The sequence below is a fragment of the Aulonocara stuartgranti genome, assembly GCF_965226115.1.
Source record: "Aulonocara stuartgranti genome assembly, chromosome: 8".
Classification (NCBI taxonomy): domain Eukaryota; kingdom Metazoa; phylum Chordata; class Actinopteri; order Cichliformes; family Cichlidae; genus Aulonocara; species Aulonocara stuartgranti.
In genome coordinates, this window is record NC_138959.1 from 11144830 (window position 1) to 11171136 (window position 26307).

The window sequence follows — 26307 nt, forward strand, 5'->3', positions numbered from 1 at the left end:
ACGCGCTGTTCTTGACCTAATCAGAAGGCTATATAATCTTTGGAGGTCTGTAGTGATTGATTCTGCAGAAAGTTGCCGACCTCTGCCCACTCACTGCCTCAGCGTGCAATGACCCCGCTCTATAGCCTACCACTTTGTGGCTGAGTTGCTGTCATTCCCAACTGCTTTCACTTTGTTATAATACAACTAACAGTTGATTGTGGAATATTTAGTAGCAAGGAGATTTTATGAGTGGACCTGCTGCACAGGACTTCACTCGTGACAGCGAGCCTAGGTACTTGACCATGGAAGGGACAGGAAAACCTGAATTCAGTGATATGGATCAGTGAGTGAATACTTTTGGCAATACAGTATATTCAAGATGGGAACAAAAACCACTTTGGTCATTATAGCTAATTACCAACTTTGTGAAAACTATAAGGTAACAAATTTTTTGTTTAAATAACAATTTAATTTAAAGTCTCTACACTGTGCATGATCTATAGTAGGTCAGCTTTGATTGGTAGGTTGGCTGCTAGCTGACTGCTAGCTGTTTGGTACCTTTAGGAACATTTTCAGTGCAGCAATCTGAGAAATAATTGCTGCATGGTTCATTATAATCTAAAAAAGTTTACAAGTGTTAGTGAAATTCTTTTACTATATTGGTACGTTATTGATGCTCATTAGCAGATTTGTATATTTGTTCAAATCAAATCAAATCACTTTTATTGTCACATCACATGTGCAGGCACACTGGCACAGCACATGTGAGTGAAATTCTTGTGTGCGAGCCCCACAAGCAACAGAGATGTGCAAACACAACAACACAAACGAGCAAAATACAAGAATGGCCAACCTGAAACTAATAAATATATGTACAATATATAATAGTGTATGCATTTCTGGATGTGTATACTAAATATTTTCCTACGTGTGTGTGTGTGTGTGTATGTGTGTGTGTATACACATTTTTACAAATTAAATAGTAAAAAAATAAATAAATAAATAATAATAATAATAATAATAATAAAATATATAAAATATACAGAGTTGAATATGTGCAAAACAAGTGGCATTTATATACAGTGTGGAGTGCATAATGTTGAAGTTCCAGTAGTGAAGCTGAGGTGTCTATGACGTGTTCAGCAGTCTGATGGCCTGATGGAAAAAGCTGTCTCTCAGTCTGCTGGTACGGGACCGGATGCTGCAGAACCTCCTTCCTGATGGAAGCAGTCTGAACAGTTTATGGCTGGGGTGACTGGAGTCCTTGATGATCCTCCCCGCTTTCCTCAGGCAGCGCTTCCTGTAGATGTCTTGGAGGGAGGGAAGCTCACCTCCAATTATCCGTTCAGAGCACTGCACTACTCGCTGGAGAGCTTTGCAGTTGTAGGCGGTGCTGTTGCCATACCAGGTGGTGATGCATCCAGTGAGGATGCTCTCAATGGCACAGTGATAGAAGGTCCTGAGGATGCGGGGGCTCATGCCGAATCTTTTCAGTCTCCTGAGAAAGAAGAGGCGCTGCTGCGCCTTCTTCACTGTTTTGTTTGTGTGTACTGACCACGTAAGATCCTCAGCCAGATGTACTCCAAGGAACCGGAAGCTGCTCACTCTCTCCACAGCAGCGCCGTTGATGGTGATGGGGGTGTGTACTTCTCTGCACCTCCGGAAGTCCACTATCAACTCCTTTGTCTTTGCGACGTTGAGGGTGAGATGGTTGTCTTGACACCAGTGGGTCAGGGCGCTGACCTCCTCCCTGTAAGCCGTCTCATCACCGTTGGTGATAAGACCCACCACTGTAGTGTCGTCCGCAAACTTCACAATGATGTTGGAGCTGTTAGTGGCTGTGCAGTCGTAGGTGTAGAGTGAGTACAGGAGAGGGCTCAGTACACACCCCTGTGGAGCACCAGTGTTCAGTGTTTGATACACCTCTGGGCACACCTTGCTAATAAAGCACTTCATGTTTTTGTCCAATGGGCTGCTTTAAAAAAGTGTAATCAGACAAATAAGTGAAAGCATGTGTAAGGATGTAATAAAAAAAGGAAAAACAAAGGAACAAAAAAAAAAGGCCAAGTACATTTATCATTTTAGTGAAAGTATATTCTTGCAGCAGCCACACATAGCAGCATAGTGAGAATATGTCACACATTTTTTTATATATATAAAAAAAATATAGTCAAACAAAAAGCATGTGGTAGCATATGGGAGAGAAAGAAAAGGACAACTGCAGGAATAAGCCCCACATGTTTGGGGTTTTTCACACAGGAAGATAATAATCATCCTGAGTTACATTTAAAAATTAAACTCTTATAATAATTGAGTTTCACAAATCGTACCTATGTTACCTATGTCTGAACCTAACCTAACCAGTCCTATACAAAAGTATCATATGGAGGAAAAAAGATCCCAACATATTCTTTTGATTTGTGTTTTGCTTTTTGTGTGAGGTGTCTACTTTTCACTTTGAGTTGTGGCATATTTCTCACTGAAACCGCCCCCCCCAAAAAAAAAGCCCGAGTGGGCTGAAGCTAACCACCATTAAACCGTATTAGATGGTCAGTGCCACCCACCTGTAGATAATCACTGGCTCCTGGGGTGGTAATCAGTGTACAGGATATCAGTGTTTTACAGCCAGGCCCTTCTCTGTCAGCTGGTGCTGTTTCATTACCACCTGCATTGTGGTGTGAACAGAAAAAATGGCATCCCTGTGACTCAGACTGATTGCTCGTGGTAACAGTCTGAATTGCCGCAGATACATGAGAGTCATCTCGTCAAACCCTTGCTTTTTTCCCCCTTCTGTCCAACACAGATGCATTCTCAAAATCTAAAAAAACCAAATAGTTATTGCTTGTTATTGCTAAAGCAGGAAGTTAAAGAAAAAATAGGGGAAAAAAAGGAAAAGAAATATGGCTCCTGATAAGATACGGACACCAACTTCAGCAACTCAAAGACTTTGGACTGAGCAACAGTCCAGTTCTTTTTCTCCTCAGCCTGGGTAAGACCCTTCTGACATCTCTGGTTCAGGTGTGGCTTGATATTAGGAATGCATCAGTTGTAGCTCCTTTCAAGAGCTCTGTGTGTCTAGCTCTTCATGCACTGACACAATCCTCAGCCCACTCCTTGTAAAGCTTCCCCAAGTTCTTGAATCAACCTTGCACGTCAGTCCTCTTAAGGCTGCAGTCATCCCTGTTGATTGTGCACCTTTTTCCTTCTGCGCTTTTCGATTCCGGTCAACTTTCCATTAATATGCTTTGATACAGCATTCTGTGAACAGCCAGCCTTTTTAGCAGTGACCTTCTGCGGTGCTTTGTGGAGAGTGTTAACGACCTTCATCTGAACAACTGCAAAGTCTGCAGTCTTTCCTGTGATTGTGGTTGCATGTAGCGAATAAGACACTGTCTGAAAAGCAATATACTCAAAACACTAAATGAAATGTTCTAGTAATTTCAGATACAGGGTTTCTGATTGTCGTGAGTTATAAACCATAAAAAGCTACATTAAAACAAAAAGGCGTGAATTATTTCACTGTGTGAATTTTACCTTTTTGAATTAAATCACAGAAAATTTTGACTTTTTCACAATATTCAATTGTTTAAGATGCACTAGTGTTTATGTCTGTGAACAAAAACACAAAGACTCCATTACGAGAGGCTGAGAAGCTTCATGAAGACCTCTTATGGATTCATCTTATCCATTATGTCAAATAGAACTAAAGTTATATGTGCAAGTGTGAGCTGTGTTACGATGGTGTGAGTGTGAGAGTAAGTGTTTCTTTGTTGTTGCATCAATAACAGTTGTCATCAGTTTAATCATCATGGTTAAAATCTAAAACAGTCATCTTTGTCATTTTTACCAACATAACAATTACAATCTCCATTAAAAAAAAATATTATGGAAAAAGCATTCATCCCATCACCGCCAACATCGTGGGTTTGTCATCTTAGCCATCTTTAGCAGCAGCAGCAGCATCGAGCCATGGTTTTATAAATCAGGAGGTACATAACAAAACACTTTAGGCAGTCAGGTCAGTCACTGATAAACAAAATGAGGTATATTACACTCCACTCATTGCCACCGATCCACAACAGGATAAACTTCATTTGCATTTGTAGCAGCACATTCTGTAAAACTCAGACATACAATAAATTATCCCAATAAATTACATTTACATATATCAAAAGACTCAAAAATACTTTTCACATTGCCTTTCATCTAAATATGTCGACATGTTTTAGGTTTAGGTTTCGTTTTAGTCATCATTTATGAGAAACATTTAATGTGGGCAAGTGAGAACTTCAGGAAATCAGAATTAGAGGATAACAAAAAGGAAGCAGATTTCGAGTAACGTTGATGAACAGAAGTGAATAAGGCAATTATTGATTCCAGTAATATAGTTCTAGATATCTATATGTCTGAAAAACTTAAAACTAACATATTATAGAATTTAAGGCATCAGCTGTCTTGGAGCGTCGTACAATGCATGATATAGTCAAGACAACTGTTTCTCCTTTGTAAAATTATGAATCCTTACACCCTACATAAATAGCCTTCACTTCTTTTGTTTTCTTTTCTGCTTTTAGAAAATTAATTACATCTGCTTATATTTAGCTCACTGGGCATCATCAGTAATTTTGGCACTGCATTTTCACTCCCCATCTCACTGTCAGATGTACTGTTTAATGCATTTTGTTTCCACATGACAAAAAAAAATTAAAATGTACTGTAAACAAGTAAATATAACTGGTTTTCTATTGTCTTCTATCAAAGTCTTCTATAAAATCAAATACAGTATCTTTGGATGTTTTTGTTTCGATTTAATGGACCAAACCAACAAAATAATTCTAAATTGCTTAAAACTATTTTTTTTTTATCTCTTTACCAAGAAAAAAAATGAAATAACTTAGGGTTAGTGGGACAGGTGGGTTAAAGTTAGGGTCCAACTGGTAGCCTGGTGTTGTTAGAGACTTGTTTGTTGCACGTCTCCTTTAAATAAAGTTTATAAGGTCATAATTATTTCTACTTGGTGCCTTCCACCATCATTTGCCAAAGCTTTACAAATATAAGTGGCACTGGATGATTTTCATCTGCCTTCTACTGCTTTCAGGTGATTATTTAAAAGAAAAACCTTTTTATCAGCAAAGACAACAATATGTTATATTTATAAATACAATTGAGTCCTTCTATTAGTCCTTGCATTAGTATCAATATCTAATATCTGTGTTAGTAGCTTAGCTGCCCACTTATCTATTATCACTACTAGCTCTTTCCTGTCGCTGACTTCCTGGCAAAGTAGTTGGAAAACCTGCTGCTGGTTATCTGAGAAAAAAAAAAGACTAATAGGAATCACAGACTAGGATCATTTAGTTTTGCGGTCCAAGTTATTAATCCTATCTTAGTTTAGCTAGGATTATCATCCCTTGTTTTGAGCATATTCAGTAATTCAGACTGATTTTAATAATATTATGTGGTAAAAGTGCTCTCAACTATTACCATTGCACATTTAGTTGGCCTTAGCTGTTCAGAGATATTTCTTTTTTTACTTCACCCATTCAAACTGATTATTTCTGCATCCAGAGGTGCTTTGCTCTACTATTTTCTCGTGTCCGTGGCTGTCATCTCTATTAAATCATCTCATCTTTTTGCCAAAAGACATGTCCCGTGCATTTTCCTTCCTGTGTGTGTGAAAAAGCATCGAGCAGTCTCTACGGGTCACTTGTGACTGTGAGTACAAACCCAGGCAAATACAGTTGATCATGCTTCACTTGACTTAACAACCTGAGGGCCACATGTCAGTCATGACAGCAAAGGCAGTCGGTTTGAAGGTTTTTTCTTTCTGCTAAAACTCTGCTTGGACAGATCAGTAAGTCCTTAAAATGGGTGCTAAAGCATGAACGATGCCAGTACACATAAAACAAAATATATTTACATCCGGTGCTAATACAGCCAGATAATGTATTGAAAAATAAAAAATACCCAAAGAATTTGCTTAATTCGGACTGGGCTATACCTGAGCCATCCTGTGCAGTGTGCACAGTCTGCTGTATGTTTTCATCTACAATACAATTTGGGAACTTGTTCTTCTACTTTGTCAAGTTTTGGTTAGACTAGTCTTCAGTGCTACATACAGAATTAATGTATAAATTACTGCAAACACTTTGCACAGACTAAAACAGACATACAGCCCACCCTCCCCCCTTTTTTGTAAGATAAAATGAATATTACAGTTATGTCAAAACAAACAGACACACTGCAAAATCTGTATATAATAAACTGTATCTCATATCTGACTGTAAGCTACCCTAAAATAATAAAACTTTTAGGTGGCCATTCATCCTGGGTAAGCACATCTGTCTCTCCAGGTGGACATGGAATCTGCTGCTCTTTGTTGTCCTCACAGCAAGTTCACTGCACTGATTTGCTGTTCTGGGCACTCGGTATGAAAGCGCAGTGGTATTCCTGTACAGGGAGTTGACCTTGTCTGTTCTGTTTTCTTTCCTTTTTTTGTAGACCAAATTCAAGCAGACATGGACAGGAACTACCAAAATTTATTCCACTTCTTCATCGACACTAAACTAGGTTCTTTTTTCCCTGACAGTTGTCGGGTTAACCTTCCCATCGGGGCAATGCCGGTCACTCCACGGTGGGTATGCTGTTCACCTGGCTCTCGTGCTGGCGTCCGGACGCGTTCAAGGAGCTGCGCTTCAGCAGCTTGTTGATGATGTCAGTGCATGTCTTCTTGTACTGGTGTCGGAGGAGGGAGTACACAAATGGGTCGCAAGCTGCCTTGCTGTAAGCTAAGCACTTGGAGACAATTCCCCAGTGAGGGTTGATAGGCACCGCTGGAAATAACTCCACGATCCTGCAGGGAAGCATAAACAGAGGGTGGTGAGAGAGAGCGTGGTAGAAAGGCAAGTCAACATGCTGGAAAAGACATGCATGCCTTAAGCTTATTGAGCAGAAACTGAAATACATTTGCAACACAGTGTTCTATTTTTCCCCCATAGTAAGCAGGGAGTTACTTACGAAAATGTTCTGCTTCTTTATAAATACAGGAATCCCATTAAACACATATTTGTATAAAGTTATTTTTCTCATCTACCCACAAGAAAAAAAGTAGGTAGCTGTCAAAGGACAGTACAAGATTTCCCCGCCTTTCTGTCGTGAATGTGGATTTACAGTGTGGGGCTATATTAGATTTCATTTCTAATTTGCAGTCAGCAATATTTAAAGCCAGAAAAGACAAAAGAAGAGTAAAACAGATAAGCAGTAATGAGTGTCTGTGAACAAAGTTTGATTGTAACTGACAACCACATTAGACTGAAGACTGAGCAGAAAATGTCAGACAGTGAATTCTTCCAGTCTGGTAAAAAACAAAAAAACACCATCTCATTAGTGTATAATATAATATAAATATTTAATTTAAAGCAGCTCTTAATAAGCTTTACAGTCTTGTGAGGTCTGCATCTCAAAGCAGTTCGTGGCACTCCCAACTTGTTTTTGCTTTTAGACACATTTGTGTGAAGTGTAAGTTATTAAACCATCATAAAGCTGTATAAAACCGCTGATTGTCTACACTTGCACTCTGTATGATTAGGCCATCCAAAATAGAGCTCTGTCAGCGTATTACCACAGGCCTTACATGGGCTACTAGCCATCCCTGTCATTTGTTCACACACACTCCACAGAACGAGTGAATGTTGGTCACAGCGCCACACAAATGCAAAGGTGTTTTCTCACACGAGTTAACACAGAAGAAGCTAGAACTCCACAAAGCAGAGGATCAGGGGAAATCGGAAAATTTAACATGAAATGAATACCCCAAACCGAACCTCTTGGAAACTGGTTGAAGATGCAGCTAGTAGGTTTCATCCCATTATGTAGAAGTAAAGACGTTAGGGAAATGGTAGGCAGTGGTCCAAAGCAATTTTAAGCAGAGTCCATTTTTCAAAATCTTTGTTTATCGTACACAGATACACAGTTAGCACAAGAGCTTTCAGCACATATTATCTCATAATGTAACATTACATAGGCTACTGTAATTATATTTACAGTTAAATTGTTAGGAGGGCAAAACTGCTTTTCCAGGAGAAAGGAAATTCTCCAGAACTTATGGCTTAGGTGATATGACAAAGTAATTTGAGGTCATACCTACTTTTGCAGCTAAGCTTTGTTATCCACTGAAAACACAATAAATTGGGAGCACTTGTTGTCCACATAGAAGAACAGGTTACTGCCAAAGCCTACTGTATTTAACTCAGATCACGTCTACTTCAATTTTTTTCTACTGTGAGTTTTATTTACAGTAAGTTACTGGCATCCAGCTGCCATGTAGTTGCTGTAGATTTTACAGCAACCCCTTTACAGTGCAGCAGGTCTATGCATAAAGATTCTTTTGTCAAATCTCTTAATCTAAAGCTGAAATTCTGCACTTCAATCACAACAATCTTGATTGTTTGATTTAAATTCTGTTGTGGTGGTGGGTTCTCATTGTCCAAATGCTTGTGGGTCTGACTGTATTAAAGTAAATGTCTCACATGACAGCAACCCGATGACTTATGTGTCTCACTCACTACAGGCCTTATTTGGTATCCTGTCTTTGTTTAGTGATTGATGTGAGTGGATTCTACCTGACAAACTGATATGCACCCCGCGAACTCGAAGAGAAAAAGTGCTAATGCAGCAGCAGCAACAGCAGAGCAGAGGCATATTACTTATCACAAGGTCAGCCAATCTCATCTTCCAGCTCTGGCCAGTGTGAGGAGGAAGCGGAGGGGAGAGAGAAAGGAAGCAGGAGGGGAGGGATATGGGTATCTGTGACTGGAGTGCAAGGAGGTATCCAAGGGTTGCATACTCTGCATGGTGGTCCAGCATGGATTCCCTCTGGTCACCCAGTCTCTCTACTACTCACCTCGTGATCACATAGGGAGCGAAGCAGAGCATGAAGGTGCCGATAAAGGTGCTGATCTTCCTTGTCGCTCTCTGTCGTCGCCTCTTCTGCTCCTCCAGACAACGCTGACGGACACTACAAGCACAAACACATAAAGAGGGATGCCCACAAAGTGGGTTAATATGAGACAACAGGGAGTGGGTGTCATGTAGGGGTAAAGCATGGGGAGATCCAGTATAGGGTGAGTTCAGGTAAATCAACTGGGTCAAATTAAAGGCTCAAAGTGGGGATCTCCCTTTTAAGAATTCCAGTTTAATCATTTTCTCTGTGCCTGTATGGTTTTGTGTGATACCTGAGTGCACCACAGCTGTGATGCCATGGTGACACATTGCTTTGGAGATTTTTTTTTTTTATGAAATAGAGGTCATCTGTGTGAGTAATAACAGGATTTATAATCTGCAGTAGGCTATTCAACCACACACACACACACACACTCAGAGATTGTATAGTATTTCCATGGGAGCTATTCTGCACAGAGACAGAATAAAGCAATCACCCCAGATGACATTTCAGTTATATTAGATTTTGAGCGAGGACTCAATTCACATGTAAGATTCGCTGTTTTAGATAGGAGAATAAAAGAGGCTAAACCCTTCCTTTTAACTAATTTTTAAATACTTTTCAAGCTCTACAAATATAAAGGTACCAGATTGCTATACCATATAACGTTATAGTTGCAGGATTGATAACTTAAAGTAGCTCACCTGGGGTGTATATCCACTAGAAGCACCAAAGTTTGCATTGTAATAACGTCGATCCTCTTACAGTGAAACCTTGCTACTTTAAGTACTTTGAGGTATGTGACACATAATACTATGAAAGATAGAAGAAAGGTGAAACAGTGGAAAAAGATGGTGAAGACGACAAACTGTGTCCGATTGCTCGCTCTGGGGTTGGACAGGGTGCAGGATGCGTAAAGCCGGTGGTATCCAACCCAGGAGAGACAGGCGGCCACCGTGGAGAAGGACATGGAGTGCGCCCACGTGTACGCGAGCACAAAAGCCGCGTCTTTGTGGCGCATTTTGGAGTGGTACCTCAGGGGGAACACCACCGCGATCCACCTGTCGATGCTCAGAGCTGCCATGCTCAGCATCGAGTTCGTGGACAGGAAAGTCTCCAAGAAGCCCACGATCTGGCAGAAGCCATCTCCCCCCGGTTGAGCTTTACTGACAAGTCCTACCAAAGTGAGCGGCATGTTGGAGACGGTGAGCAACAAGTTGCAGAAGGTGAGGTTGAGGTTGAACAGACCGGGGACTTGCTTGCGGATCTCCGGGTTATACAAAAAGCAAATCAGCACCAGGACGTTGGACAGCAGCGACACTATAATAATCACAACCACCAGCACCGAGAGAATTACCTCCGCAGTGTCCATCCTGTGGACACCCGAAACTCACTTCTCTCCAGTTTTTCTGCGCATATCCAGTCTTTATTTTGCAGCTGCAAAATTACACTAATCACCCGTAACCGTGTCCATGCATCCCCGGATCTCTTCACCGGTGGAGATTCCCTTTTCTTTCAACTACATTGTTTCTTCTTCGGCAAAGATATTCAGGAGGATTCCGACATGATAGAAAACCTATGTTTGTTAGTTTTTTAACGGACTAACTTCCTTCTTTCTCCCCACTCTAATCTACAGAAAACAAGCTCTCTTGCCAAAGCTGCTCTCTTCTGGCACTGCGTCTTGCAGTGGGGTTTTGTGTCCTGTGATGCGCTCCCGAGGCATCACCCCTCCGCACACATTGCACAGTGTGTGGGCTACTTGATCTCTCTCCTCTCTCCTCTTCTGGGTAAAAGTAAGAGGAAAAAAAGAGCATTAGTTACAGCTAAAATGAGAAATTATTAAGCTCATTTAACGGAAAATGGCAGATATGGTCAAAATAAGCGTGCTTGTTTTGTTTGTTTGTTTTTTTCAAAATTAAAAAAATATTATTATTTTGGACTATTGTAAATGTTAAACTCGCAAAACGGCTTTTTTCCATTTTAAACTCTCCTTCAGGACTTTTGTAAAAAGGGAGTTGGAATTATCTTGACAATAAATACAAGATAGACAGCATAATCAAGGTGAAAGAAGAATATAAATACTACACTAAAGAGCATATAAGGTACACAATTAAGAGGCACGAATCTGACTTTTCACCAAATCACCTAAAATCCTTAAACCTGTCAAACTCATTAATAAAACAGAGATTAACATGAGTTCTCGTGCCTGATTCTGATCTCATTCTTCCAAATCACGATTGCCAGCAGTACTGCTTCTTCATCTTTACTAATTAAGTCTGCATCATCACATTGATAAAGAGCAAAATCCTCTATTTCCCTGAAAGCTGGATAACACCCCCACACTCTGCTGCCCCTCTGGACTTCAGTGTGGGGAGAATTTTTCCTCTGAAGCGTGGGATTCAGCGGAGTGTGCTGTGGCACGTGAGCCACTGAAGGCGCTGGAGCAGTGTGTGTGAGGTGGTGGTTGTGGTTTTCAGAAGGGGAGGGGGACGGGAGGGGGTAGTGTGTGGGTGGAAGGAGTTATTGTTACCGTGCACACACACATACGTGATATTTGAGTGTGAGGATGTAATAAATGCAGTCTACCGTGTCCTCTTTCTTTGGCTAAACGTGAACAGAAACAGGAGGAAAAGAGGAGGATTTGTGTTGAAAGTGAGCCTCATTAAAGTCGTATACTATGAGGTAGTGGAGTATAGGGGTGGTGTTTGTTCTTGATGCAAAGAGAAGGTGGCTGCAGGGGTGGACAACCCTGGCAGCTGCTGTGTATGATTAGGCAGAAATGGAGCTCCATCTTGGACCCCATGAGGCTTTGGCTGTGATGGATGCATTATCAGCATGTTGTACATGTGATGGGACAATCAGCTTTTGCAGGAGCGGACACTTGCATACTGTCAAGCAACTGCTTCTGCGGCTTTTATCTCGTCACTTAAAGGGACTTATCAGCACAGAGCCACCAGTTGATCTCAGGCACAAGTGCAGCTTTTTGTATGCATCATTTTAATTATTCTTTTCATAATTAAATGTCAGGTCCAGAGACAATAATGTCTCTAAGGAAAGTGCTCTAAAAATATGGCTTAGAAGGGACAGAGGGACATGGATGAATAATATCCACAGACAAGGGGATACTATTCTTTAAAATGCAGATTTTTTTTATTAGGATTTACTATTTAGAACATTCACATTTCTCCACAGCACTACACCACATTAGACAAATATGCCAAGGAAAACCTTTTAATTTTAATACCACCTTACAGAAGGCTTGTTTTCAGAGAGCACTGTGTCTTTACAGATCCAAATATGGCCTGGTTCAAGGAAACATGGGTTCTGATACCTCCTGGCATCCCGTGAGATTACCCAGAATAAAAACACTGTACACAGCTCCTGTTGTGTCAATTAAATAATGCCTAGTTCCCACAAATCTTATCGACTGTGGTTTATTAAGAATTACACAAACTAACATTATGGAGGTCATTTACTGACTCATCAAACAATGCTAAAGAATGACACATAATTCAATATGTTGTCTCAAGTTTGTGTCTACCCACAACCAACATTATATTTGTGTAATGCAACAAAAAGTACTGATCATTCAAAATGGTCCAGTCCCATGTGCAAAAACACCAAATCTACACATCTTTACACAAACATTGATGGGTCTTGATTTCTGGGCTTAATTGGACTTATTTCCTTTGGGATAAGTTCTCATTTTTGTTGACTAATACCCTAACTTGATTAATAATAAAATTTAGGTTTAGGGCTTCAAGATGTACACATTGACTGGTCACTTCATTGGGTACACCTTCTTCAACTCCTTGTTAATGCAAATATTTAATCAGCCAGTCACATGGCAGCAACTTAATGTATTCAGGCATGTAGATACGGTCAAGATGACCTGCTGTCCAAGTTCAAGTCAAGCATTAGAATGAGGAAGAAAGGTGTTTTAAGACTCTTTCAGTGTGGCATGGTTGTTAGTATTGGTGGAGTATTTGAGAAACTGTTCATCTACTGGGATCTTAATGCAAAACCATCTCACATAAAATGAACACATTGAACCTTGAACCAGATTGGCTAGAGCAACAGAAGAATATAGCATGTGCCAATTCTGTCAGCTAAGAACAGGCTACAACTCACACTCACCAAAACTGAACAACAGATGATTTCAAAATCATGACCCAATGAGGTGTTTTGATTTATGCAGTGACATTTTATTCAGGTAAAGGCTGGTTGTGGTGTAATGGTGTGGGAGATATTTTCTTGGCACCTAACTGTTGAATCAAAGCCACAAACAATTGAAGCAGTTCTGAAGGCAAAAGTAGGCTCAAAACAGTTTTAGCACGGTATCCCTAATAAAGTGCTAACTGAGTGTATAAACGCTCTTTGTCAACATACCCCACTCATTCTTCGGGACATTGATAGGGACCATAAGTTCCAAAATAAAATACGTGCTTTACTAAGTAAAACTTGAAATTAGCAATTAAGGCTTCATTAGGAAACTTTTTACTGAAGGCATGGATCAGGCGTCAATAAGAGGCTTCTATCCAGCTGCATCTAGGAGAATTTACCCCCTGCTGAGTATTGCAAAGAGTGCAGCTCTAAGACATTTCCAAACAGACTTCACTTTTAAGACCTGGAAGGTTTCTGATACAGTCTAAGATCATTTGAACAAAAACAACAATCAAGAATAAACACTATCATGATCTCTACAGATAATTAAACAATCAAATTCATCTATAACATTTCTTTCTACATACCTAAATGCACTAATTTGCTACTAATTTGAGCAAGTGAGCAGGTGTACCTAACAAATTGGCCAGCCAGTGTATTTCTCCCAGTAAGTGAGTCTTTGCTTGGTGGCACAAGACCTGGACCAAACCAACCAACTATATTATTTATTTCTATTACCGACTGGAACAAGAACAAATAGGATTCATCTTCAGGTCATTCATCCTTTTTTCTGTTAAATGAATTTCACGAACATTTTGTCAGGAGATGGAGAGAGTGTATATCCATCACTTTACAGAAAGGCACAAAAAGGAACAATTACACTTAATAGACAGTGATAAGGCACCTAGAGTCAGCTGAAATGTCAGGAGGAGGTTTGGGGACACACACTGCATTATATGAATTATTATTATTATTGAGAATATTGATATGTTCTTAATTTTTTTTAATATTACAGCTTTTGTAATTACTAATCTATCACAGTGCCCCATAGTGTGTAACTTAGGGGTTTTATTACTTAAAATCTCTGTTTTGTAAGGGAATCCTTCGGGTTTACTGTGGCTGAGAAAAAATCTCAAGTCTGCAGATCTTCACTTTGAAGATAATACCTCTTGTCAAAAGATTTAACAAGTGCAGGACTTGACTGTGAGAGACAGTAGGTTGAGAGAGAGCCTGCGGCACTCCTCCTTTATGCTGTGACAGTGTGAATTTGAATTTGCTGCCAGTTCCAATTCCACCCTTGACTTCCCTCTGATTGGCAGGCTGGTATATATTTAAAACCCACAGTTGATATAGGCTGTGCTTTAGCTTCTTGGTTTTCCTGACTCATGTGAATATAGACATGTCACTTATATTTCCAACCTTCCCAAGAAAAATAATGCAGGATTTCTGAGCCGAGAAGAAGTTGTGCTGCAAATATGACAACTGGAAAACTTGTAAAAGTAAGACTTGAGTTATGTAACTCAGAAGAGTACATGCAAGCTGTAGAACAGCAGCCTTATGGCTCATAAAGGTCTCACGGTGAAGACGGTAGGGATGCTCACTCATACAAGAAGCTTTATATAAACATCGTGAAGTGCCACTTTGCAAGTAAGGAGAAAAGGAAGGTGTTTACACAGCTAGCTATAACGCTGAGAGAGGCCAGTTTCCTGTCACTTCTGACTTAGTCATCACCAATGCAACCACTCTGATATCTAATAAAGCTTGTACATATGTTAAAACACAAAGCAGTTACCTGAAGCAGCAGAGAATTACTGAGTGAAGCTGGTAGAGTTTCTGAAACCTATTACTGGCATTACTACCTTGAAGCAGATATTACTGGTTCTCAAAGTGGAGTCCCAAAACCCCCAGAGATGTGCAACACATACTGTAGGCGAGAGCTCCACATAATAATTTGTTGCAAATGACTAAATTCTGGCGTATAAAAAAGTAAAAAGTGCATTTACACAGGTAAAGGACATTTACACCAATAAAAGGTAAATTTGTTTTCATAACTTGGCCCCATTGTACTTCATGATGATGTATGGAGAGTCAGGTGAGTACCAGAGTCGTTGTCTAGTAACCATAAAGTGAGTACTGATTAGAAATAGAAATATACAAGTATGGCATTGATTATCCAATGTACTGGAAACACTCCTCAGAGACTTTGGTCCATATTGACATAGCATCACACAGTTGCTGCAGATTTGCTGCCCATCCATCCCAAAGGTGCTTTACTGGATTGAAATTGGTGAGTGTGGAAACTATTTAATGAGTCATGTTCAAGAAAATTTCTTGAAATGATCTGAGCTTTAGGACATTCTTTGTGTTATTATCGAGTTTTTCTAAGGAGCCAAACTGTGCTAGGAAAGTTTTCCCACAAGCCTGAACAACTGAGACTCGATGCTTTCATGTTGTTTGTGACAAATCAAACACTCATAAGCCCAGGCAATGTTTTTCCAAACTTCAGTTTCTTGCTCTTAGCTGATAAAAGTTGCACCTGGTGTGGTCTTCTGCTGCTGTAGTCCATCTGCTTCAAAGTTCAACATATTCAGCATTCAAAGATGCTCTTCTGCATAATGAGCTTGAAGAAGTCTGGCCTTTCTCCTCTGACCTTTGACATCAGTAAGACATTTTTGCCTGGAGAACTGCTGCTCAATGTATATTTTCTCTCTTTGAGACCATTCTCTGTATCACAATATGGCCCACAGTACAGTAAAAGTTCTAAATAGGCTCTTGATCTTATTTAAATGTATTGAGGTAGTTTTTCACTTATATACTGGACACCTTACATTTTTTAAAACATGAACCAATCAGCAGCTGCATTTCTACTACATAATTACATAAATTTTGGACAATCTTTCAGTTCTTTTCCTGTCATCGGTTTCCTGAAAATGTTGTACTCCACTGAACTGCATTCAAAGACTTTTAAAAGATATCGAATTCTAATTTTATTATTGATGCACCAACATCCAGAAGTACTTGAAATGAATTCCAACTCGATCAGCTACATTAAATGCGACTGATGCTTGTGGGCACAATAATAGAATAATGTAATCACAGAAAATACTGAGTGCTGCATATGAATTTAAAAAAGCCTCCCTCATAAGAAGCTTTTGTTCATGTCCTCCATCTGTATGCCCTGCTGAGCTGCTCACCATACCGATCCTCCTGTAGTATCTGAGACTTGTCTTTCCACATATGGCAAGGCAGAGAAAACCCAGCACCCATTCTGATCTCACCACCAGAAATGTATAATCAGTGCACAGTTAATACAGACGCTAGTACAAGCTTGTTTTCATTATGGATCCTGGAAGGCGCTGGCTGTGTGTGTTCAAGGCTGGCCAACTCCTACAGACACAAGCACAAAGCATTCCAGCTTGACAGTGTTTTATTATAGGTGCCGACAAATTGCTTTCAGCCTCCTGCTTGATATTTGTACTCTAAAACAATGGAGTGCAATAATTATCTTTAGCGGGACAGTTTTATGCAAACATTTGCTGCCCAGATTTTGTAGGATGGTGTCAGTTTTATAGCATAATTATCTAAAACTGTTGAACCTTACAGGACGGAGCTGGAATGAGCTGTATTTTTTCCAGTGTTGACAAAGGAGAAAGAAAAAAAAATCCAAGGGAGCTTTAAATCAGCTGGATAGGCTTAAGAATAAATAAGAATAAAAGACACTTTCACTCTTGTAAATTTAGATCATTTATCAAGTCAAATACATCCGTCTTTCATCTCTTGATTTCACAGACGAGTTCACAGCGACACTGTCAGCCGTTCCTCGAAGCCTGTGGTACATCAAAGAGAGAAAGCAAACACAATTTGCGGTGTATTGATCTCGTTATTAGCAATTCTCTGGCAGAACACGAAGTGTCAGGATGTGATGCCAAGATGCAGAGTTTGTTTTTTTTTATCTGGAAGTATCTAGATGAGCACTGATGGGAGAAATATGTTTTGTCTAGTGTTTCTGGAGCATGAGAGCTTTTATTGTGGTGCACTTTAGCGGCCTGTATTTTTTCATAATGCAGTTCACTTGGACTTGATTAGATTCCTCCCCCATGTTGGACTGTGATCTGAACCCTTTCCCCTTGACAGCATTTAAATCAGTTTTTCATTCAGATACATAAAATAGAAAGCAATCCTCTTTTTCCTGTGGACCCAGATAGTCTATTACTACCAACAATTTGATAAGAGTCAGTCACCTTAATGCAGGGCTTAAGAATTACAGAGCATGTCTGACAGGTAATCAGTTCTCCCTATGAGCCATCGAGACAGAGGCTGAACCTTGTGACCCAAATAAAACCTGAATCTAATACCTCTGCTGTATATTTATCTTCCTTTGATATCAAATCATGAAATTTATGCTGTTAATAGCAACAGTTAACGCAGTGTGCCAGATTTGTTATTTTAAGTGCGGGTGTTATCCCACCATCAAACTGTAGGTGAAACCTGCTTCACTGACAGTAAAGGCAGCCATAAAAAGTACAAATAATCTACTCCTGTGATGACAATGATCCAGGAGCCATTTGGTTCTGTTAATTACTGAAGTCGAAAAACAAAATGTTGAAAAACTCTGAGATGTAACAAAAATAACAATGATAACCAAGACAGGAAAAATGAAAGAAAAAGATAAAGAAGATAATTTAGAGATAATTTATTGATACTATTTGTGATAACACAGCAAATAATGATTACGCAGCCTTTCCCTCAACCTTTCTATGCTCCCTGAAAAAGTTGAATTTGACAGATCATGTTAAAACACCAGATGACACTTAAAGGAAAAGTTGAATATTTTTTTGTAAATGTGTTGTAAGAAAGTCTGTCTGTACGAAACTGGACCTTGAAGGCTGTCAGTCCATCTTAGCATAAAGACTGAAGAAACTGAGAAACAGTTGTGTTCAAAGGTAGCAAAATCTGTCCTTGAATTCAGAGATTTCCAGTCACTTTGTTATTTACATCTTTTTAGAATTTGGCTGAATTTTTTACTTCAGAACTGCTCTTATTCAACATGCTGCTGGAAAGTTAAGTTGCGCCTGGTGTGGTCTTCTGCTGCTGGACCTCATCTGCTTCAGTTTTATTTATATAGCCCCAAATCACAACGAAAGTCACCTCAAGACATTTTTTATTGTTCGGTAAAACCCTACAACAGCGAGACAAGCCCCTATGAGCAAACGCTTGGCAACCTTTGGCAGAGCCAGGCTCAAGAAAGGGGCAGTCATCTGTCACAACCAGTTGGAGGTAATGGGGGGAAGACAGGACAGGTCTTTAAGATAAGACTGGGCTTAGTGGGCCTTGTATGCAAGGAGAAGAGTTGAATTCAGGATTTAACATCTGCTTGAAGGTTCAACATGCTGTCCATTGTTCTGCATACCTTGGTGTAACGAGCGGTTATTTGAGTCACCTTTTGTCTACTCCAAGCAGCCTGGCATTTTCTTCTGTGCTTTACCATCAACAAGGCATTTTCCCCAGAGAACTACTCTTCACTGGATATTTTCTCTTTTTTCACTCTCCTCTTAAACCCTAGAGATGGCTGTTCAGGAGACTCCTAATTGGTCAGCAGCTTCTGAAATACTCTGACCAACCCATCTGGCACCAACATCCATGCAATGTTCAACATTTTCTAAATCACTTTTCTTCTTCATTCTTCAGATGGAACATCAAGTTGTCTTGACTATATCTATGTGCAGAATGAGTTGCTGACTTGAGTTTCTGCCATGTGATTGGTTGATTAGATATGTGAGTTAACAAGCAATTAAAAAGGTGCATTTAACAAAGTAGCTGGTGAGTGTATATTAAGTATATACATCCTCATATTTAACATACTAAAACAACAGTTCTATAAGTCAAAAATAATATATTACCTGGATGAGGTTTACTCTGAGGTCACTGTGAAAATACCAGCAAAGTGATGGTATGCAAGAGCATGTCTAGAGTCAATGTCACATATGCACTTATGTGTGAGAGAATAAATCGAAGTGCTCTGGAGTAGCCCCAGATTAAAAGACGAATCAGTTTCTCGTTCCCCTGGATTTGTTGTGGATTCTCTGCTCCCACCTAAATGTAAATAAGGTACTTGCGTGGTCAGTGAAATAAGAGCTGTTGCCATGCCTCCTCGATAGTAATCTGAACTCGGCTGCTTGCAGTCCTTCTTGTGCTTTATACCAATCCCACCTTCTCATCCCTGCTTTGTGTTGAAAAGTCAATTTTCTCATTCACTGATCTAATTCATTGCAAGGATTAATTTGCCTTTCTAATTTGATTTCACAGTAATTTAATAAGTCCCCCCAAAATTTCATCAGTGGTCCATTCACCGTTGAGAGAAGCCCTAATTAGAAACGCTAATGCATAATTATTCTTTTATTTCCAGCTTAAGCTAGCCAGCACATGAATACATGAGAACAAGGGGATGACAGCAGATATCAGCTAAAAAAACAATCTCATATAAGCATGTTTACATGAATGTGTGTCTATACCCACCACCCTCCGTTTGCATTGAGGCACCTTATCAAGCTTGACGAGACTTCAATTAACTTCTGGTGTCTCCTTTAAAGCATGCAGCTCATACAGTGATATAACCATTAATGTCTCATTAACTTACCAGCCTTTCTTTAACACATATGCTGCTGTGCAGATGGAAACCTGATCAGATTTCTGAAGGACAAGCTTAATTAAGTTTATGAAGGAATGTGATGTAGCCTGGTAGCTTGGATTTAGCACCGGACCATTTAATTATCATTTAATTAAAATGCTACAGAGAAACCTTCTTCATAGCTCAGTGATCACTGCTGTTAAACTACAAAGCAAAAGGTGTGCCTGTCCTGTTTGTTCAGGTGGTTTGCTTCTGAAAGAGATTGCCTTGGAAGTTAATTGCCAGGATCTCGCTCGTTAGCTCATGTATTCCTGCCATCTAGTGAAACTCTGCAGTATTACAAGCAGTCTCCAAGGGTTTTTTGAACTGTTGGAATGAATGAGACTGCAGCAAAATTTAATCAGTGGGTCCTCCTTGTGGCAAAGCAAGGTCAGTGCTGTTTTTACCCACTTTGTCATATTCCTTCTGCTAAAGTACCTGACTCCTTGAACATAATCTCTAAATTGCTTGCCCAGCTTGTCATGGTTACATGAATTATTTGACATCTCTGAAGCTAAACAGGATGCGTCCCATAAAAATGGCTTCCAGCCAAAGCATATTTTTTGAGGCAGTCCAAAATGCCAAGATGCTTGTGCTAAAACTGGATTTCAGGCATAGCAATATTCTTGATTTTATTCACAAAGTAATGTTAAGCAAATGTAAATTGCGGCTATGGTGATGTCAGAGGTCAGAGTAAAGGACCCAAGACTAACTCCATTTAATCTCAGCACTGGTTTGTCCTGCTTCTGCAGCTGCTGTAACGCCACTTCAGTCCTTGTTGAGATTAATAGCAGGCGCACACAGGAGCCATTAATGCTGAGGAGCCATTGTCCCACCTCTTCCCCAGTGCTACCCAGGGAGCCACAACCTCCATAATGGCTCCATTCTCTATATTAATGATGCTCCCTGGTCACATGAAAAAAGAAAAAAAGAAGAAAAAGATTTTTAGCTGTAAGCCTCGGTGAAACAAAAAGGAAAATGTGAAAAGGGGGAAGCAGGGAGACCTTCTGTCACCAAAAGAAGGAGGTGTTTTACTACAGGGGACTCAAGATGGCTCGTTATTAAAATTTAATGTGTATCGCGAGACTTTCAAACATAAACAATGTGGATATTTCCACAGACTCAAGTTCTTGAAAAAATGATATTCAGGGTAATATTTTAATCTTATTTTTACATTTGATCTATTTCTATTGTTTTAGGGAATTTTAAGTTTCCTTCTTTTGTTGAAGGAAAGAATCTGCCATGCTGAATCTGTGTGCTTTTACTACCAACTGGTAATTTAATTAAGGTTTATTATATTCATATTTTGTAGAGTACAAATCCCTGGGTGGTGTTGTTGGTCTTCTTTCTCTAGTTAGTGTTCCCCGCCACTGATGAAGTTCAATTTTTACAAGCCAAATTCAACTCGGATATGGGCAAAAATAGCCCTTTTGCCACAGTTTATGGGCAAAAGTATTTGTCATATACATTATTAGGCTTTGACTTTAAAACATAAATGTTAAAATGGCATTTATCATCCCATTTATCTTATTATTATTTTAATTACAAGTATAGAAATTATACAGCAGGAAGAAGTGTTTCACTGAAAAAACTCAGGCTAGACTGACAGGCTGCTGCTTCAGGCCCCGCCTTAGCTCAGGATGCTGATCATCCAGTTCTGTAACAGTATCCAACTGGAGACAGACTGGTAGAATCTATCTCCACTTGGACCTCCGTGGTCTACTGTCATCAACCAGCAGAGGACTTCCTAAACTTTGTAGCAGTAGACATAAGATCCCAGCACACCAGTAACTATACCATAAGTCAGGTTTCACAAAGTAAAGTCAATATGAGAGTAGTGGTTGGAGTTTGTGGTATTTAGACTGTGATGTTACGAAGCAGTTTATATACTCTATATATAACCAGCTAGACAAACAGTGTCTTATACAACAGCCAACAAGTGTACACACGTCTGTATACTTTGGGCAATTTTAGTGCCTACTGAGTCCTGCAGAGGGCGAAGGAGACAGCCAGTCCACTGAACATCCCATCCACCTGAAACCCAAGAAGGACCTCTTAAAGAGAGTCACTTGCAATCAGAAAGCCCCCATTTAATTACAACACACAGGAAATTACTGAGTGAATGGGTCAGGCGCTGATAAGAGGCTGAGCTCTGGGGATGATAGCTCCTGAAACCCGAGGAGCCCCAATCTCAAAGCCAAATTATCACAAAGGCCAAGTCTGGAAGCCTGACAATCTGATTGTACTGTCATCCAGATTCATAATTAATACATTTATCAAATTAATCGCTGAAAAGAGCCCCGGCCTTGTGAACAGTAAGCAGATTCATTGGCCACTGGCTCAGCTTACCACTAATAACAGTGTTGTCAGTGGAAATAGGCCCAGAGTGGGCCGATGACCCGGACTTCATGACAGACAAATTGCGCATCAGTGTAGAGATGATATGGGGAATTTAGGGAGTAAAAGAAAGAAAAAAATGTCATTGTTTGGTGACAACCACAATTGTACCCTTGTTTCAGATTGTGAATGCCATGTTGGAGGAACATGAAAGGGATATTTACTGTTTGGATAGAGCTGAAAATATCTGCTGTTGTACCTGGTCTAACAAATCACTCATTAAAGGGACTTTCAATGTTACTACCACAATTTTCTACTCTGTGTACATAACACAGTTTATACAACTTGCCTCATTCATACAATCACTTAAAAAAAATACAAAAAAAACCCACAAGTGCTTTCTGTCTAACATTCTTGCCCATCTTCCCCAAGAATATTTGGCACACAGACTGCAGCGGACAGGTATCGAACCACCAACCTTCTGATTAGGAGGTTCCCTGGTCCTTCTGCAGATCCAGAGTGGGGTTGCTGTGGCTCTGTGGGTAATATTAAAAAATATTAAATTATAACTCCTGTAAACAGGCAATAAACACATACAACAGTGTTTCTTCAGAACAAAAACTAATGTTGTATCAGACATTAATAGAGTCTGATGCAATAATGAGTAAAAAGCATTTTTCAAACAAAGAACAAATTTATGTCTTCCCTGTGGTCGTTGTTTTGGTAAAAAAAAATTTGCTTTAGCTTTCCTTTTTTTTTTACTCACCTTGTTAGTTAACAGATGAAAGCATCCAACTACCTTCCTAAATGGTAGTGACAGCCTGACAGAAAACTAAATGTATTCCCCCCTTAGCAGAGTTCCAGTGATAATGCAAAGTGATTATTTGCATTGGCAAATGTGGACAGAAAAATAGTTCCTAATTTTTCTGAGTCACAGGGTCAAGTATGAAACCAAACACGCGTCATTTAGTTTATGTATACGTTAGAGAGGGCAAACATTTCTGCTGCTGACATCCTTATAGAAAAATAGCTTTACTGTGTTAACATTTTGGACGTTAGTGGTTCCCTGACTACAAATAGGATTAGTCACAACCCCAAAAACTGATCACAGACACCTTGTGTTGTCACCTTTAATAGAGTAGACCTTTTCTCTGCCGTGTCATCCCTGGTGCTATAGGGACTAATCACACATTGGTAACACATGGTAATTTAAAGCACTAATGAGAATACTGAAAAGCTGCTGGGTGAGCTCCTGGATTTCCATCTGGGCCCCTGAAAAGACCATAATCACTGGTCAACAACCCAGGTCATTTGAAACTGACGATATTGCTGTAATTACATGATAAATGTCTTTGTTAACGATACCTAAAAACACACAGATTTAGTATTTTTGTTGTTTTCTTCAGACTGTATACTATGGATACTGTGGATTTCTTAAATAGGGATTGCCTCCTAATTTACTTAGTCTTTTTTAGTTTTTATGAAATGTTTTCTTATAGAACATAATGAATCTGACAATAAGGGCATTGAGGAAAAATTTGTTTGAAATAGAATAATAATGCATTTGTACATTTTCTTATATTGCTGTTTCTCCAGAGAAATCGAGAAAACAACTGGAAAGTACTTCATCAGCAGGTGAGTTGCGCTCAACAACAAACGCATTCAGAAGTTTCAGTGTTTCAGTGCCGTGTTTCACAGGTTGAAACGTGACGTTGAGGACGAGGCAGTTTATTTCAGCTCATACTGATTTCGCCCTCTTTTCAAAACGAAAAGGAACAAGCGTTTCTTTTATGAAAAGACTGAAAGCTCAATTTGTCCTCTCTTGTTTACTCTGCGATAATGTTGTTTTGACATGTAGTCCTCAGCAGTGCTTATATAGTTGGTATTTATGCTGTCTATCAGGAGCTGGTTGAGGTCCTTTTCTGCACTGAGAGCCTGTCTGGTTCAGCTCTGGAGCCTGAATGGACCCACTCTTCACTGCCAACAACTGCAGCAGGCAGGTAGCAAAGGCTTTTCAGCAGGGCCAGCATGCATCACTCAACTTAGGTAGAGGGCTCTCTTCGTAATTGCCAACTATTACAATACGTGGCATGAGGGGTTCAACACTATTTTCAAACCTGATGAAATGGCATCAAGGCATCCTCTCACATCCAGTGATAATTGAACAATTAAACTTTAGCAGACAAATTACCTCTTCATAAAGCACAACTAATTATAACAGGCCAGTCACAAAGAAGCTTATCCAGGGTCAGTCCTGGGGCTGATGTTCAGATTTTCATTATTAGATCAGGCTTAACTGTATTTATTGTATCAAATACATTTTTATTTGTCCATTTTGAGTTTCCTTTTTATGCAGTGCACCCCCAAAACAACTTTTTTTCAAGCATCCAGTCTGTTTCAGGGACCTAGGATATTTTCAGACCATTTATTTGAGACATCCAGCTGCAACCCCCCCTATTAAACATCTTGATTAGACAGGATTTAAATCACCCTATTTGATTGGGGCAGTTAAGCTCTTTATACTCTTCACTGTAAAATGCTAATTCTCTGTGAAACGAATGGACATGAATCCTCAGAGAGCATATGGAGAATCTCTCATATAAATAATTCACAGGAAATGAGTAAAAATTAGTGAGCAGAGCATCAGTGATGTTGCGCAGTCATTACTTCTGCAAATGAGGTATTTAATATGAAGGATTTAAAATGGAAATGTCATCAGTGTGAAAAATGACCTCCTTTTGCAGAGCAAGACACCTCATGTACACTGCAGCACAATACTAGCAATGTAAATGCATGAAATCCATACTACTAGCATTTTTTAGATTATGGTGTTTCCTTCTACTACTGCCACCAAGCCCTTTACACAATAGTAGCTAAGCCCCCAAGTGTGAACTCTGAGCCTAATTACCCTCACAAGGGGACCCGAAACTCCTCACGTGCACGCTGTGGAGCTCTTCAGGTGCATTAGGTGAAAATTATATTGACGCTAACAATGGTGGCTTCAGGATCCACTTCAAGGATGCAATAGACTTGAAGAGCACCCATATTTTAGTCCAGGACAAAAGGCAGAAGATAACAGTGCAGGTTCTGCAGCAGCAGTATCTGTAAACAGTTTCAAATTTATCTGCAAAATACTTCTTTTTGAAAATTTGATGAGCCTAAAAGAGCATCGAATGAATCAGTGTAAAGTTTGTGCCAGACAAACACACACTCATGTCAATATTTGACACCATAAACTCCTCCCTTGGCCAGTCACCGATGAGACTCAGAGATTATGAATTTGATATTAATGCCGACCGAAAAGGCCAAACTGGGAGCACGGAGCACATTTAATATCTAAACGTGGCTCCTCTCGCACACACAAGTCATTTGCAAGTTCCAATACAAGATGATTATATGTGTTGATACATCAAGGCAAGAGATGAAATTGATTGCAAATGTATCATAAGGGCTCTGCATAAGGTGGTGATTGTAGACAATATTAAACTTCACAAAGGAGCTTTTGTTCTCAAATTCCTGCGGCGGTTCAGCCAGTATCGCCTCTGCTTTAATTTAATATCTATTTATTTTACTCCACTGTACGGGTTTTATTGAGGTTGCGCCTGCTTTATCGCCCCGATCTAAACCAGAAGTGAAGGTCAGGAGAGGCAGAGTGCCTCTGTTTATTGGCTTCCATTGAGCCCATATGAGCTGATTTGGCTATCTGCTCTTTCATAGTATTTTGTGCTATCCGGATATTGTTTATCACCGCATTGAGATATTCACTGTGTATTTACTGCTGAATTAAATATTCTTCATCACTTTTGTAATATCCTCTCTGTAGGCTCATGCAGGATGTGAGAATCCTGTTGGATGTGCCAGCAAATCCTCGCTGACGATCTATGAATTCAGGAAGAAAAAACAGCGTGGAACATATATTTGTCATCTGTGTATGCTTTGAAAATGTTAAGTCACACTATTTTAGGCAGCTTCACTATGTTATTTTGAAGTCTGGACTTGGTAGCGTGAATATTAACCCATTAACCCAAAAGCACATTCATATTCATCAGCATGTCCAAGATGTTCCAGTGACCTCAGATACAGTGTAATGTAAAAAAAAAAAAAAGCCCACTACTACCTGGACAAATCAAGGTTATTCGTGTATGCAAAAGTTTTGACGCACATTTCATGTTTTGCCTCCAAGGAGCCAGACTTTCTTGTATTTTTTAACATGGTT

The 26307-nt window shown here is 39.7% G+C and overlaps 1 protein-coding gene across 1 annotated transcript; it reads right to left on the bottom strand.

The window, feature by feature from the left end:
• Nucleotides 1-3791: 3791 nt before the first annotated feature.
• LOC309713639 (G-protein coupled receptor 26-like) lies at nucleotides 3792-10729 on the bottom strand. Its single transcript, XM_082545435.1, has 3 exons — nucleotides 9628-10729; nucleotides 8885-8998; nucleotides 3792-6835 (listed from the first exon to the last, which is right to left on the bottom strand). The coding sequence occupies exons 1-3, from the start codon at nucleotides 10293-10295 to the stop codon at nucleotides 6607-6609; spliced, it is 1011 nt and encodes a 336-aa protein (XP_082401561.1). The 5' UTR covers nucleotides 10296-10729; the 3' UTR covers nucleotides 3792-6606.
• Nucleotides 10730-26307: the final 15578 nt, after the last annotated feature.

What these genes read in the sequence shown, in the direction of transcription:
- LOC309713639 (XM_082545435.1), bottom strand. Translation starts at nt 10,295, where the DNA reads ATGGACACTGCGGAGGTAATTCTCTCGGTGCTGGTGGTTGTGATTATT. An exon ending in CTAGTGGATATACACCCCAG is followed by an intron (nt 8,999 to 9,627) that starts GTGAGCTACTTT and finishes TTGTGCTTGTAG; the next exon opens with TGTCCGTCAGCGTTGTCTGG. An exon ending in GCTCCCTATGTGATCACGAG is followed by an intron (nt 6,836 to 8,884) that starts GTGAGTAGTAGA and finishes GCTTCCCTGCAG; the next exon opens with GATCGTGGAGTTATTTCCAG.